The sequence below is a fragment of the Homarus americanus genome, unplaced genomic scaffold (genome assembly GCF_018991925.1).
Source record: "Homarus americanus isolate GMGI-L3 unplaced genomic scaffold, GMGI_Hamer_2.0 scaffold21914, whole genome shotgun sequence".
Lineage (NCBI taxonomy): Eukaryota > Metazoa > Arthropoda > Malacostraca > Decapoda > Nephropidae > Homarus > Homarus americanus.
The window spans coordinates 1,713,213-1,729,924 of NW_024719665.1; the positions used below are offsets into that span (position 1 = coordinate 1,713,213).

General features: G+C 36.5%; 1 protein-coding gene across 2 annotated transcripts in view; it reads left to right on the forward strand.

Annotated features, from left to right (window-relative positions):
• The first annotated feature begins 2,096 nt into the window (after positions 1–2,096).
• LOC121860210 (nose resistant to fluoxetine protein 6-like) overlaps positions 2,097–16,712 on the forward strand; it is a 31,783-nt gene continuing 17,167 nt past the window's right edge. For both annotated transcript variants that reach the window (XM_042357290.1, XM_042357289.1), the window contains exons 1-10: positions 2,097–2,248; positions 7,683–7,823; positions 9,898–10,033; positions 10,924–11,095; positions 11,349–11,455; positions 13,401–13,492; positions 13,961–14,069; positions 14,434–14,518; positions 14,761–14,921; positions 16,516–16,696. In XM_042357290.1, the coding sequence (XP_042213224.1) occupies positions 2,140–2,248; positions 7,683–7,823; positions 9,898–10,033; positions 10,924–11,095; positions 11,349–11,455; positions 13,401–13,492; positions 13,961–14,069; positions 14,434–14,518; positions 14,761–14,921; positions 16,516–16,696 (1,293 nt within the window). In that variant the 5' untranslated portion in view covers positions 2,097–2,139. The remainder of the gene's footprint in view (positions 2,249–7,682; positions 7,824–9,897; positions 10,034–10,923; positions 11,096–11,348; positions 11,456–13,400; positions 13,493–13,960; positions 14,070–14,433; positions 14,519–14,760; positions 14,922–16,515; positions 16,697–16,712) is intronic.

Below are 16,712 nucleotides of genomic sequence, written 5' to 3' on the forward strand. Positions count from 1 at the left end.
GAAGCCAAAAAGACTTTGCGCGTCTAACGTTACCATTTGTGTAATTTCCATGAGCTATGTGGGTCCTGATATGGTCAGTGATATGGAATAATAATAATAATAATAATAATAATGAGAGAGAGCTTCGTTCAGTTTTCTTTGTATTTTCCCAGCATTGCTCTGCAGTAGTGATTTTTACTTTTATCCTCTTCTCCACTGATTGGCTCGTTAGCTGCTTGGACGATCGGTCACGTCTCTGATACGCACTGTTGGCTCCTGAATATATCGGAACCTGCTCCAGTGTTGGTCAAGTCTGGCCTTGAATGAGCTCACACTCAGTGGCGTCACAACGCTCTCTAGCAGATTGTTCCAGTGCGTTCACAATTCTCTCTCAGAAAATATTTGCCCTCACAGTTTTCCGGACTAATGGTTGCTTAAATCTTGAGCTGTGACCCCTTTGGGGCGGACGTCCGCCAGCTCCAGGTATGGTGCCAGTTAAGCGATTTCGGGGCTAAATCTAGCACTATTCATTTATATTAATGATATTTTTTTACTGGCAACATGTTAATAATGAACTTTACTAATTGGTTCAAAGTTAGAGGTGTGTTGTCTCAAACATTGTGTAAAATAAGCTCAGAGTTCTTAATGATATACGTTTTAAGTAACAATGAAGGAATAAAAGTTAATGGTAAAGTAATATAACATATGCGCTATGCAGATGATGCTACTGTAAGGTAATTACGGATAGTGAAGAGGCGTTACAAAAACTGGTTAACAGATTTATGAAAAGGGTAAAGAATATCGGTTAAAGTTAATGCTGTAAAGAGGAAAGTAATGGTTGTTTCCAAATTAGAAATAACTCCTGAGATAAAATTTATGGAAGATAACACAGAACTTAAACACGTGGAAAATGTTGTATATTTGGGAAGTAACATTAGCTGTGATGGTAGATTTGCGAAAGAAATCACAAGGAGTAGGCTAAGCAAAAACAGCATCTTGTAATCTAAAATAGCTCTAATGAACAGGGACATTAACTTCAAATTAAGAGGCTGCTGTAAGGCTATATAATTATGGTCAGGACTGTTGTATGGGTCAAAAGCGTGGACACTTTCAGCTGACACCAGAAAGGTTAGGGGCTTTTGAATGTGGTGTTAAAGGTGAATGTTAGATATAAGTTGCACGGACAGGAAAAGGAATGAAGGTGTACTAAGATTGGCAAAACTTGAAATTTGCAATGCTTCAGCCAATGATAGGCTTATATAACTTACTGCTACTCATACGTGTTACATATAATTTTTGATTGAAAATGTTCAAAGGAGGGCCACCAGACTGGTGTCTGCACTTTGGCACCTCAGCTACCCTGAGAGATTGGAGCGCCTGAACTTGCCTAGCTTATACTACAGACGGGCAAGGGGCGACCTAATTGGGGTGTAGAAGCATCTCCAGGGGCACTACTCGTCGAGTGTCCTTACCTGGAGCTGGCGGACGCTCGCCCCACAAGAGGTTACAGCTCAAGGCTGAAGAAGCCGCAGGTCCAGAAAACTGTGAGGACAAACTTTTTCGGAGTGAGAGTTGTGAACTCTTGGAACAATCTGCCAGAATGTGTTGTGACGGCACCTAGTGTGAGCTCTTTCAAGACATGACTTGACCAACACTGGAACAGGTTCGAGTACATTCAGGAGCCGGTACATGCCCAGTACTTGCCAACAGTGCATAACAGAGACGTGACCGATCGCCCAAGAGGCTAACGAGCCGATCAGTGGTAAAGAAGATAAAAGTGAAAGTTAAATTTATACTACAGGAGGGCATGTCAGGTAATAAAGAAAATGAACTACATCTCGCTAGAGAAAACCAGTTTCTAAGGGGTAGCTCCCTAGTGTGGGTATTAATATAATAGATTTATAACTGTGACTGTTACAGTGGACAAGTTAGCAAACCCCATCATTAACTCGAAATTGCTAGGACGCTTCAAATATTGTTTGGACAGATACAGTGTAAGTGGATAAGGTAGAGGGAAGGCTAGCGCGGGGGGACGCTAATCACATAAGATAATCATTGGCCTTAGTTGGTGATAAGAAGTAGTGGATGCATCCGATGATATATAAAGTGTACGGATAGTGACCAGATTGGCAGTATCATACAGGAAGGCTCAGGGGTCGGATGGTGAAGATGTTGCAGAGAAGCGACCTGCTTGTCACTTTGTTGGTATTTTATGTTTGTCTCAATGGCGGCGGTTGCCATCAGGTACAAGGATGGAACCAACTGGCAGGTAAGACTATCCTGGTGCCATTCCGGTTGATAAAACACACACAAAGCCACACCTTTACATTTGGAGTAGTATAAGGCTTTGGCAAGGGGTCAACTTCCAACGAGCATCGAAAGTGCAGTTATACATCCTCAATTATGAGATTATTTAGTTGTTTATATAATTTAATGTTAAGAAGCTGCACTGTAAAAACTTGGTAAAGATGCTGAATACTTTTATCCTTTGCCACTGGTCGACTCGTTCACCGCTTGGCCTGTCGGTCACGTTTCTTATGCACTGTTGGCAAGTACTGGGCATGCACTGGCTCCTGAATGCATCTGAACCTGCTCCTGTATTGGTCAAGTCTGGTCTTGAAAGAGCTCACACTCGGTGCCGTCACAACACTCAATTTCGCGGAATTAGTTTTATAATTATATAACAACTGGACCATTTTTAATCGGATGAAAGATATACACAACTAATACGAATGCGAAACAATAAATACTTTTATCATGTGTTTGCCCAACCACTTATTAAGAGAAAAGTTCTCAGTAGAATCAAATGGACATAAGAAATAGGCACGCAGCAACAAAAGAACTCACTAGACAACACCATATAACAATTTATATCATATTAACCGTAATTTGAACACCATGTAATGGGTAGGAAGTAGGTAGTAGGCAGCTATCAAACAGGGAGGTACTATCGCCTGGGAAGATATTGGAAGCATAATGGTTGACACAACTGCCACATAGCATCCCGAAAATTGTGACCAAGTCCCAAGTTGCTGATCTGACTTTCTGCCTCATTTCCACTCAATTGCGGGGTTTCAATTGTATCTCTTACTTTGACAACACAACATACAGTACATAAATATATCGTTTCACACTTTTTATTATTATTATTATTATTATTATTATTATTATTATTATTATTATTATTATATTTGTATTTAATATTTATACAAAAAATATTAATTTATATTAATTATTAGTATTATTATTATATTTTCACCCCCAGGCCTTGATGTGGGTCATTGACCTGTGCTCTGGTGGGCTAATCCTGTAAAAATAAAAATAAAAAGTAAAATAGATAGAAATCCAAAGGGACTTGAAAATCCTGTTAAATTATTATTTATGACTTGATTTGACAAAATAAAAAGAAAATAAGAGATAAACCGAACCAGGATAAAATTACCCTTTATTAAATCATATCTTGGTTAACCGGTAAATATCTACCTTAACGTGTAGAAATAAAGCTTTAGTAAACGTTGCTTAAAGACCCGGTCTGCAGGTAGATGAAGCACCTGCAAGACGCTAAGACAGTTAAACAAAGTAATTTTGGGGGCCAGTAAGTTAGGTTGGGGGCAGAATTAACACTCTCCACTCTGTAACATAAACATCGGTGCGGCTGGATCATGTGTGTATGTAGGGTGCTAGAAAACGCATGTACGTACCTGTATGTATTTATGTATACATGTCTATTTATGAGCAGTGAAACGAAAGAACAGTAGGATACGATTTTATAATGCGTTTAACTATAAAAACCGTGTGTCACATGTTGCAGGTCTTAAATAATTTACATCTCATATTACAGGTTGTAATCTGCATCACATATTACTGGTTATAAAATAATTGCGTCACTTATTACAGCTCATGAAATAATCTGTATCTCATATTACAGGTTGTAAAGTAATATGCATCACATATTTCATTGTAAAGTAATATGCATCACATATTACAAGTCATAAAATAATCTGTATCTCATATTACAGGTTGTAAAGTAATATGCGTCACATATTACAGGTTGTAAAGTAATATGCATCACATATTACAAGTCATAAAATAATCTGTTTCACACATTACAAGATGTAAAGTAATATGCGTCACATAATTATTACAAGTCATAGAGTAATCTGCTTCACATATTGCAGGTTGTAAAGTAATATGCGTTACACATTACATGTTATAAAGTAATCTGCGTCACATTACAGGTCCTAAAGTATTATGCATCACATATTACAGGTTATAAATATGCGTCACATATTCAGTTTATGAAATCATCTGCATCACATATTACAGGTTATAAAGTAATCTGCATCACATATTACAGGTTATAAAGTAATCTGCATCACATATTACAGTTTACAAAGTAATCTGCATCACATATTCCAGGTTATAAAGTAATCTGCATCACATATTCCAGGTTGTAAAGTAATCTGCATCACATATTACAGGTTATAGAGTAATCTGCATCACATATTACAGGTTATAAAGTAATTTGCATCACACATTACAGGTTATAAAGTAATCTGCAACACATATTACAAGTTATAAAATAATCAGCGTCACTCTTTATCGATGATAAAATAATCAGCGTCATTCTTTATAGGTGATAAAGTATTTTAGGTCACATTGCATAAGACAGACCAGAATCTGTGTCTACGTCACGGTTCCTTGTATCCAACAGTGAAGCTGTTCGATATCTCTGTGGATTCTCAAAGGTTCCCATGTTGCTGTTTTTTGTTTTCAACTTACTGCATATATCGTAAAATATTGCATATAACGTGCATGAGCTCCGTAACTACGACACAAATATGATGTACAAAATGGAGTCGTAAATTCACTGAGACTACCGTGATCAAACGCGTTCAGTTGACAGGAGGAAGGGAATGATTCAATGCTGGAGAATGTTGGTGTTAAGTGTTTTCATATCATAGTCCAGGCCCAGGGAGGGCTCGAAGTGGTACTGCTGACCGTCAAAAATGGGTACTTACGTAACTAATGAACCAAGATTATTTTATCTACGTTTATCTATGGTCGAAGGTCACCGTCAAATGTGTGTGTACGTATACGCGATTTTTATTTTTTACTTGTTTTTTTTTATATAACACCCTTTCGGGGCTGTTTCTGGGTTCAAGAGCATCCCAATAAGTTTGAAGGAAAGGTTGAGGTAATGCATTTGTTTTTTTATTTACATTCTAGGTGTCATATTATCAGTATATTTTTTTACATTTTTAGAATTTGATTATAAGAACATAAGAACATAAGAACATAAGAAAGTGGGATACTGCAGGAGGCCGACTGGCCCATACAGGGCAGATCCCTTTCACACCCATCCCAGCACTTCCATGTGCCTATCCAACTTCGTCTTGAAGCTCCCTAGCGTCCCCGATCCTACTATAGCACTCGGTAGCCTATTCCACATATCCACAACTCTATTACCAAACCAGTGCTTGCCTATATCCTTTCTGAATCGGAATTTATCTAATTTAAAGCCATTTGTTCTAGTTATTTCGTTATTACTGAGCTTCAGAACATCTTCCATTTTACCCTTGTTAATCCCACTTACCCACTTGAACACCTCTATCATATCTCCCCTAACTCTACGCCTCTCTAATGAATGGTGGTAGGGAGTACAAATTTACGCAATGAAACTTCTTATCATATCCTTAATACACATTGGTGGTCATTTGTCCACTTTCAGTTGGATAAGAATATCACAACTCATGACCAAAACCCTTGTACAGTACAACTCAAATCTAAACATCAGCATCAACGCTTGTCTTTTAGAATGTTTATTACTCTTAAATTTCAGTTCTAATGTGAATTCACATTTTTAGTAATTAATTAATCTATTATGTTCTAATGATTCTACAAGAGAGTTCCTCGACGAGTGTTGCCGTAGCTGAATCCTCATGATGTCATAGCCTAGTTCGTTACTGTACCAGTTGACATGATAGCTAAATATAACCAATTGCCTTCTTCCTGTCGCTGCCCGGAATTCATCTCACAATCTTAGTCAAAGAGCAGGGATTATTAGTTCATCTCGATGTTAGATATACTTTGACCCAGTAAATGTCGACTAAAATTTGTGTGTTAAGTTGCGCACTGATGAAATAGATGAGTCATACGGTTGATTACATAGGCTGTCCACTCAGGGTATTCTATAAAAACAAACCTAACTTAGGGCTCTCACTACATCTTCCTGACACTAAAATACGTATAAACTAATAGACCGATTCGAAATCTTGCATAAAAGTTGTGGTAGGAGGTCGTGGTTCTATCAAGGGACATTTACTCCCTTATTATTATTTCATTCCTCATCACCAATGCATCAATTCCTGCAGCTCCTCCACACATTTTCATACAATCGTTGACTTCCCAGACCGGCAGAATTAGCTAGAATTACTAGTAAATAATAGTGTTGACTCAGACAGTGGCAGTGAGCGTCACGATGGACTATAAATAAACCCAGCCACAGGAGAACTGATCTGAGGTATTGATCGTCACCTGATAAAGGTTCCGTAACATTGATGCTGTCATTAAAGCAGCCATACCGGACAGAAATTTATAAGACTTCAGTGTCTGGAGTACAGAGTTGAAAGGTAGAATGTGGCACCTTGATATCTTGACACTTTGACATGGAAGTTTATCTGATCCAACTTATCTTCTGAACACTCGTGGTCGATTAATTTTTCATTGTTAGGTGAAAACCAGTCACCGATAGTATCATATTTCATAAATAGGAAATAACAAGAAAGTTATAACATCCCGCATTGCATCCGTAACCTGACAAACGGGACCAGCGACTATATTGTGCTGTGGACTGCATTCAACCAGCTCTCTGGGTGATCAGCATATTAATGTTCACAGCGTCACTAGATTATGTTCACAATATATAAGACAAAGAACATCGTTTCATAATTCATGTGCATTTTAACGTTAGTGTTGAAATAGGTACGAGTCAAGTTGACTTTAATGAGGGACGGGTTAGAGTGGTTTGGTTAGGTCAGATCTGGACCCGTTTAATTATACAGTACAGTCCAGTATAGACTAGTACAGTACTTAGTTTTCTTAATCTAAAATATATACACTGTTTAGATAAGTTGACTAAAGATTTAACCCTTGTTGTTGCTGATGCTCTCAAAACTTACGGTTACTTACCAATTGGTTACTGCTTAAAACATTACCCGCATTTGTTTGAATAACAACGAATAAAGTAGCATACTCATGTAATCTGATAATATAAGCCACCATACTGATAACTGCTGGTGTGATATCCTTATTGACATAGGAAGTGGGTAATACCAGTTTGTCACTATTGTATATGGCACATCAGAATGACTTGTATTTTTTAATGCTCAAAATCTTCGGTATTATTGCATTTCCGCACACAACATTTCTACCCCTAATCTATTATCATATTCGAATAAGACGTCTAATTATAAGATATTTTTCTTCTATTACATTACCGTCGCAAATGTATAATAACGGAGATAGCGTATCCAAAATGTTCTCTATTTTCTTCCATTAATCTTCCGCCATTATTGCCTACCTCACCTCCCACACTTCGTGTCTCCTTCATAAATCATCACGCGTACAAATTTACCAAACATATTTTTTACTTTCTAACAGTTGTGTGCACTTGTACAAATTTACCAAATCTTCTAATACAGGAACACGGTGGCTATCGCGTCAGGCAGAACGGTGGTGGGACCTGTACGTGCCGAGTCGTGTTAACAAGAGCAGCCCGTGTTTCGAGGCGATGATTACCATGCTCGACTCTGTTACGTTAAACCAGACTTGGGCCCTCAAAAGTAAGTACTGTACAACTCTACGTTGCTTCTTTTGCGAAAACGAAAAAAAAATATTTTTCCCTTTAGAATTTACATTGATCCAGATTATTAGTAATATATGGTTAATCATTGTTATCCTACACACAATGGAAAAAAAACTTTCTTGACATTTTGCATTAATGTACATGAACAGTGTGCAGTCCTGCAATATGCACACAGCACTCGTAACATGTGATAAGGTTATATACGTATATTCTTCATTATGCTAAAACATACCAACTCTTACAAGCCAGTGGACATTCCTCCTTCCCTCACCCTGGCACATGACTCATTTTTCGCACAAAAAAAATTCTGTTCTTAAATTTCTCATCACAGATAGATTTGGTTAATATAATCCTTAAATTCAGCCATTACATGTGAATTAACGGTCAATTTATAGTATCACACGGGTCTTTATTTTTATATTAAAAGTAGGTTTTTCCTACGTTATTTGATGAGTTTCGAACGAATTTGATATCCATTTCCTCCGGAAATCACTATTTTTTATTTTATTTTTTATTATGAGGATCCCCCCCAATTCCCCACCCAAAAATCATAACAGAAAAAGTAGGATTTTTTCTCGAATAAATCACAAATAAATACCAACCAACCAACCAACCAACCAACAAAACCCAACCTAACACCCCCTGGACCCCCCTTTGTTCATGCCCCCACATCTTACCTTAATCTGAAAAAGAATCGGGTTCATCTGGCTCGTCAATGGCTGAAGAAAACTTTTGTGACACCGCCAAATGTGTTATTCTTCACGCAGTGTACATTGGTTATTACACTTTGGACAAAGAACTATGTTCGATAATACACCGGGTTTTGTTTCTAAAAAAAAAAAAAAACTTGCCTCTCACTTTTTCTGGTGAAACTCGGCAACTGACGCAAAATAATCTTTCTCACAAAGTCGGCACAGCTCTTCCACCTGTTCAGCCATATCTGGTACTCAAAATTAAAATCTCCACTCCCGACTCATCCACTCATTGTTAATTGGCCAAAACAAAAACAAATCTTGCCCAATAAAAATACTCCTATCGCTATAGCGAGAGTAATAACCTTGAAAATTTTATATCTAAGTTATCCTTAATTTCCTGTGGAAATATCATATTAGAAAAATGTCTTAGAGTTGTCTAAACAACACGAATACATATTAATAACCGCGAAAGAAAGACCGGTGTAACACTATAAATTCTAAATTCGCCTTTTAATTTACGCGAGTGGTGTCAATGTAAAGCTAAGGTAGTCATTCTCAGTACAGCTTTGATGGCATTTTTGAACGGGTTTTTGTATTTTAACTTGATCAAACAGTTAGGTAAATTATAAGATATCCAGTTACATGAAATAATCATACAACCAAGTGTGAATGCCAACTCTGACTTCCACATCAGTTAACAGCAGTGCGGGGGTTTTGTAGTTCACGGGAAATGCGTATACCAGGTATTGGTGCCTTTGCGATATCATGTAGGCAGTCCAGAACTACGAAAGGGTTATGTTCCTGGACCCTCTTCATTAGTCACATTAGTGTTAATTCCATAGGTAAGGTTAGAACACGACTTTGCCCACACAAAACAGCAATAATATCCTATACATAATACACAATTTAAATACCTGTAAATAATGTAAATAAAGCTATGCTAAACAATATAAAATAGTGTAAAATTTAAATTTTAATTAAAGATTTTTTATTTCTTTCGCACGTCTACCATCACACCTATTGTTATACTTCCCAAATGCTACACAAAATTTTTATCTTGTTTAAGTTGCCTGTTGCTTACCATAATTTTTTTTTAGAATATATTTCCAATTTTGAAACAACCATTACTTTAGTCCTTACAGTATTAACTCTTAAACCACATTTTTCACCCTTTTCCACTAATCTGCGAACGAATATCATCTGCATAGGGTATATGATATTACTTTACCATTTACTTAAAGTCTTTCATTATCTCTTATAACTTACACTAGGCAGTTCTTTTCATGCACTGCCTCTTGATTTGTGCCGTTTGACTCAATAAATCACAGCTTTATATAAGACATGTGGTCTCTTTAGTGGTGGATTCCTGGGGCAAGGCTGGAGATGGTGGCTACTATGGTCCCAAGACTTTTCTGGGAGTGTTTGACGAGTGTGTAAACACCAAGTCCCCGAATGATATTATTCATCCTCAATATTGCACCGTTACCCTACAGTAAGTTAAGTGGTTCATGCATCTCTTTCATTATTGTTGTTAATTTTAATTGCTGTACTTTTATCACATTATTACTGGTACCTAGCATGCGCGGCCATGCTTTCTCCTAGTCATCTAGTGTGTCCACAGTCCCTTCTAACGGGCAGTTATGCCCATGAGACCCACTTTCACTGGTAAATGACTTTTAAAGTTTTTGTTCCTGCTCAAGTTCATAAGTAATATATATATATATATATATATATATATATATATATATATATATATATATATATATATATATATATATATATATATATATGTTACAATAAAATATTTGGACTTGGGTAATAAAGAAAGTTTATGCAGATCAAGGAACATTAATGAATTTAGTTTTGTAATTCACTCTTACTAGTTTAATAACTCTGCTGTAGTGGACACTATTGTGTGAACTAAGTTTGATGATTAAGTAAAAAAATAAAGTTCTAAAACAACAACGGGCTAATAAAAATTTAATTGTAAAATAAGTGTGGAGTTGCTCATAAACAAATATATTATGACAGATCAATATAGGAATACTAAAAGAATGAACACAATATATTGTTTTTTGTTAAACAGTATTTTCACTTTAGTTGATCCCCAAGTTTAACGAGAGTAAATTTATGGTTTTTGTCCAAAATATTATCAATAAGGATAATATTAAAATCAAAATAGTAATACTGTATAATTATACACCGAGCCTTAGTTTTGGTCTAACGTAATACCTACCAGGTAACTTACAATTGTGTACAGATAATTTAAACATCATATTAAGCAAAACCGGTACCGTTTGTGATTTTTCCAACAATTAAGAGATTGTTATATTAATGATTGCCTAGTTTATATTTTGATTTTTCTGTAATGTACACCACCAGACAAATACTGCTGAAGAATTCGTTACAAGAGGAGAGTCCCCACATCTGGCTACCCATAAAGCAGCAAAACTTAGGTGTAGCGCCATTTTTCATCAACACCAATAACTACAATGGAAGTTACATAATCTATGGCACCTGCCTACCTGATGCATGTACTGCAGAAGAACTCCAGGTACCCATCCCTCCTCCCCTCCCCCTTACACACACACACACGCATCTTAAACTGTCCAAGGAAGTACTGTACTGCACTGATAAGGGAAAAATACTTGTCCCAATGACTTTGTTCCCTCTGATTATATTCATGCTATACACTCCAGTCTACGGGGACCAACAGAAAAGTACTTCTTTCCTTTGCAATTGTCCTTCAATATATAAGTTTGCCATGAAATTTTGACCAAAGTATAATAACATCTTTATCATTCTAGGACAGTCTTGACAAGGTATACAGCCCCAAAAACTACGATGTCGTCAGCGTCTTTTGTCAGCCAAATGCTGAGTGGTCAGCCGTCACAGCGGGAGACATTGCTTTTATGTATGTTAATGCATTTATTGATACCTATTTTGTGCCATACCACAGAATATATGATAATTCATTACATTTTTATCACCACAAAATATATATATTTCTTCGATATTATAATATCTTGAAAGTATTTCTCAAGTAGTTTCCTCAGTTTTATATAAACGGTGTTGATACTGAAGCAATAAGTGACAGTTTCTTCCAAATGAGTTATGCTTGTTATTGTATTCATTAATTAACCAAGTCTACATTATTTGATATATTTGCCGGATCATATGAAGATCCTCCCCCCCAAACCTACTTGGGGGGGAGGATCTTCATATGATCAAGCCCAGTCGCGCTCATCTGAAGATCCACCCCCCCCCTAACCTAACCTAACCTAACCAAACCTAACCAAACCTACCTAACCAAACCTAACCTAACCTAACCTAACCTAACCTCCCCCAAACCTACTTGGGGGGGAGGATCTTCATATGATCTAGCCTGGGGGGGAGGATCTTCATATGATCTAGCCTGGGGGGAGGATCTTCATATGATCTAGCCTGGGGGGGAGGATCTTCATATGATCTAGCCTGGGGGGGAGGATCTTCAGTTGGATACTTTGGGGGGGAAGATCTTCATATGATCCTATTTGCCTAATCTGTCGAACTTACGAAAAAAATAATTTTGCAGAGGTCAGTTTATATTACCATAGCCACCTATTAATGCTGCCTTAACATGGGAATTTTATGTTGTATTTTTTTTATTTGCGTAATAAAAAAAATAAATATACTATCAACAAATTGAGAAAAAAATATAAACGTTGGCATTAGCTACATACAAAAATGACATTCAATACTGAGAAAGTCTGCGAACACTGGCACCAACACAAGGGCGGCGGAAGTTAGAGTTCTTCAGGAAGAAATCTACATAAAAATACGTAAACTGCCATACCTTGGAGGATATTGGCTAGTCTCGTAATGAACAACTTGTATTCAACACAAGAAGTCTAAGAGCTGCCCTTTTATCAAAATTATTGCAAAGAAATTGGGAGAAACAAAAACAAGGGATTTAAAATTCACAGTAAAGTTAAAGTCTACTGGCTACTATGACGTGTTCCAACGTTGATACCGAGAATTGAATATTAAAAAGGTAACAAATAAGAAACTCTTAACTACTTAACTTACTGAAGTCAGTTGTAGAAGTGGAAATTACTTGGCTGAATCAACGTCAATCGAAAAAAAATAAATATAAGTAAATCTACGAGTCATTACTGTACTCGACGACACGACGTACTGAGGCGGCTTCTGAAATTGTTTTGTTCAAGAAAATATCAATAAGTGACATTTACTTTTAATACGGCGTCACACTTATACTTATAGCGTCATTATCGTGCATGATATTCTCTTAGGATTATATTTTTTTTAACACCGTCACACGCCCATTAGAGAGAACCAGCGCGCCAGTCAAGTACTAAACCCAGGCCAGGCGTCCCTAATATAAACAAACATGATGTATTTAGGAATATCACCACCTTTAAAAAATATATACCTTAGCATGTTATTAAAAATGAGATAATGCACTGAATATTCTTAATATTAAATGTAATTACTTTACGTGACAACCATGGAAATTAAGGCACGTGGAAACGTTGTTTCGTCTAGCGATACGCACAAGAATTCTATCATAATTTTAAATTGTTGTTAGACTAGTATATGATTAACCCTGTTACGCGCTTAAAGAGCTTTAATAACATAAGAACTAAAGATACCCACTAGGAGAGATGACAACGCGTGGGAAAGAACTATAGAAAATGGGCGAGTTGGCATAATGTGTTGAAATCTGACTCCGCTCGTAACATTAATTTCATTATATATATATATATATACTCTTTTAAACGACCACATAGTATTATTATCAACTAACTATATTGTCTGTAATTTCTGGAAACGCCTATTGACAGCCTTTCTTAATACAGCATCTTGGTCTCGGTCTTGTTCTTTCTCATCCTGCTCGCGGGTGCCATCGACATGTACATTGAGAAAACCAACAATATAACACTGGCAAAAGGTGAGTTATATACCTGATAGAGATCATCACCTTTTAATACAGGCAAAGGTGATAATATTCTCCAACAGTCAGTTATACAGTAGTGCATCACAGGAAACATTTATTTTCCATGACCACATTAACAAGGAAAGTTTATGTATGTCACTCCCAAATATCACATATCACCCAAAAAAAATTTGTGTGCAATTTTGTGATGGCTAATTCCTTCACTTTTTTATTCTTAATCTTGTTTTGTTTCTAATCTGTAATTTCCCATTGTGTGTTGATTCCGAGACAGTCTTCAGTTTGTATACTGTTCATGAGTTATTTATATCCAGTAGTAAGAATGTTTCCGTTAACAAGTCTCTCCTGATGTTATAATGTGTTGCTGCGCTCCAAAAATCAAGGTCTTGAGCGCATACAGGGGTATTTTAATGATGTGGTAGCAAGATGGTATATTAAAGCCCATTTTGATGACTCAACAAACAGGTGGAGTAAGATATCTGCTGCCATTCTCGGTGTACACCAACGCCAGCAAACTCTTCCATGTGAACACTAAACCAGCTCCCGGCACAATAAGTTCTCTTCATGGCATCAAGTACGTTCTCATATTATGATTTTGTGTTTTACAATAATGATCTTTGGCCCATGAAATTATTGTACAAGTAAGTATTTTTGGCAAACAGTTCTTTTAATCACCATTTTGTTATTTCTTTGAGGAATAAAGTCACGAACTACAGTCCCCGTAAACGCTTGAGACTTCGAACTGCAGTAACTAGCTTCTGAATATTATTGTCTATTTAGATATAAATGATGTAGTGCTGTTATCTCATTGACGTTCAGTACATTTTTAAGATGAGTATTACACAACTTTTCTTCGTGACTATATATTTTAGTATACATGAATAGCCAGTCATATTAAGTTGTCCATAGTAAAGTTGATAAAAACTTTCTCTCCACAGGGTGCTTTCCATGACCTGGGTGATCTATGGTCACCAGCAACTAGCAAATATACCCTATTCCGCTAATCTTATGGGACTGTGGCCGGTCAGTATTTAAAATGTTTTTATTCCATAGTATGTGTGCGCAAAGACATATACACACACCTTATATTACCTTTGTGAAACTACACACAGGTACAGTATACTTATCACCTATGAATTACCGTAACAGCGTCGTTCTTTACTTTAAAACTGTTATCAGAGTACTGCATCCATTAATATTTTTTTAGGGTTCTGCAGTAAAATAAGGAACTTATAACAAACACTAAATGTTTTATCATCTCCCAGAAATTGAACGGCTTCCTCTCCCAAGTGCTGTTCAACGCCTACCCCAGTGTAGACACCTTCTTCTTCATTGGTGGTCTCTTACTGTGTTCCAGCCTCTTGAGGCAGCTCAAAAACACTAAAAGATTCAACATTGTTTTGTTCTACGTACATAGATTAATCAGGTAAGACTAATGATATTTTCAACATAAACAGCAACATTCAGGATAGCAGACGACATTAACAAGCTTTACTATACCCTGTTGGTGTCTTAAAAAAAACTAATTTAATTGCACCTATAATTAAGTGTTTATCTTCTTGCCATACCGTTTAATACACTGCCATACATATTCATCATAAAACTATATTCCCATACCAGGTATCATTTTAACCCCTTCACTACTTTTAATATTTCATTCGGCAAACGCCAGACGATCCCGTACACAATTCCTCCCAGGGCCAGCCGTGAACAGTGAAAAAGTTTGTGATTCTGTGAACACTGAATTAACTGTGTAAGGTTCCCCAGTATCTACACTTTTTTGGATCACCTAATGATTGGGCACCCCCAGCTTATTTCACATGGTGATTAACCTAATGCTGCCAAAGGAAATTAGTTTAGGTTAATTAGATTAAGGTAGGTAAGGTTAGGTTAGCGTCAGGGAGTTTAGTCTACTTATTTTATTATTGTTGTTGCTATCAAGTTGTAATGTGATGGGAATGACTCTAAGTTATTTAATTATTACCAATTTTCATGAATCTTGTGTACATTTGGAGGCACGGATAATTTAAGATTAACTTACTGTCTATTTATCCTTTTTCTCTTGATTCTTGTAATAATTCTGGTAAGTTCTATAATAATTACATTGAATACATACAATAAATGCGCGGCAAGGACTGAACTTTGTCGAGTAGGAACAATACCACAAATTATCACAAATCTGAGTCTGGATAAAAGTTTTAGCCCTGACAACTTCCACATATTATTCCTGTTTTTGTTTAATGCTCAAGACTTGTAGAACATCAACTCTTTTATCGCAAAATACTTTATTCTCATTTGCTTCGCTTCTGTTAGTCCGCCTCTCCTGACATGACTGATGGATGTTTTGTTCAAGAGAGGGTTCTTCAAGTGCAGCATATCTTATTTATTGGTAATCTAGTCACACTGGATTTTAAACACTGAATTCTCTCTCTACTTTAGGTCAAAATCCATTTGTATATTATGATTAATAATAAAATACTGTATACCCTGACACGCCAGTTAAAACGTGAACATAACGCATGAAGTGTGCCTGCCTCTATAGTAAGTTAACACTGAACTGAAGTTGTCCTCGGCTTCAAATAATAAATTGTTGCACTTCTGCTTCCATTCACTTTTAACATCCTTCTTTATACCTCACCTAAAAAAAATCCGTTGGGTCAAATTTATCATCTGACTGAGGACAAGTAACGGCAACATCTGTATACTGTACTCTTATCTCAAGTCAAGTTCCAGCTGCAACATGTGTGGCCTTGGCACACTTAAGTCACATATGACTTTGTATGTAGAAGTTGTTTATTAGTAACTCACTTTTTGTTCAATGGATCATGTCTACGAATGCAGTGAGACAATAGACCAGTTTCTTCTGAAACGTTTTCCACAAAGTGAAATACAAAAAAAATCCTTTTTCAATTTTTTTGTTCCTCGTCAAGAAGATTGTTTTTTTTTTCACTCTGTTGAAATCTTACCATACACATTACCAATAATATTAAGATTTAATATTATGATCTCTATTTCCTCAGATTAATCCCATCAATAGGGCTCATTTGTGGATTGTATGCTACTGTGGTTCATTTATTTGTATCTGGACCACTAGCTTACAATTATCAGTACTGGCGGAAAGGCTGTCAACAATTCTGGTGGCGGGATATTTTATTCGTGAATAATTTTGTTAACGACGGTACAAACGAAGCAGCCGGAGACGTAAGTTACTGAAAAA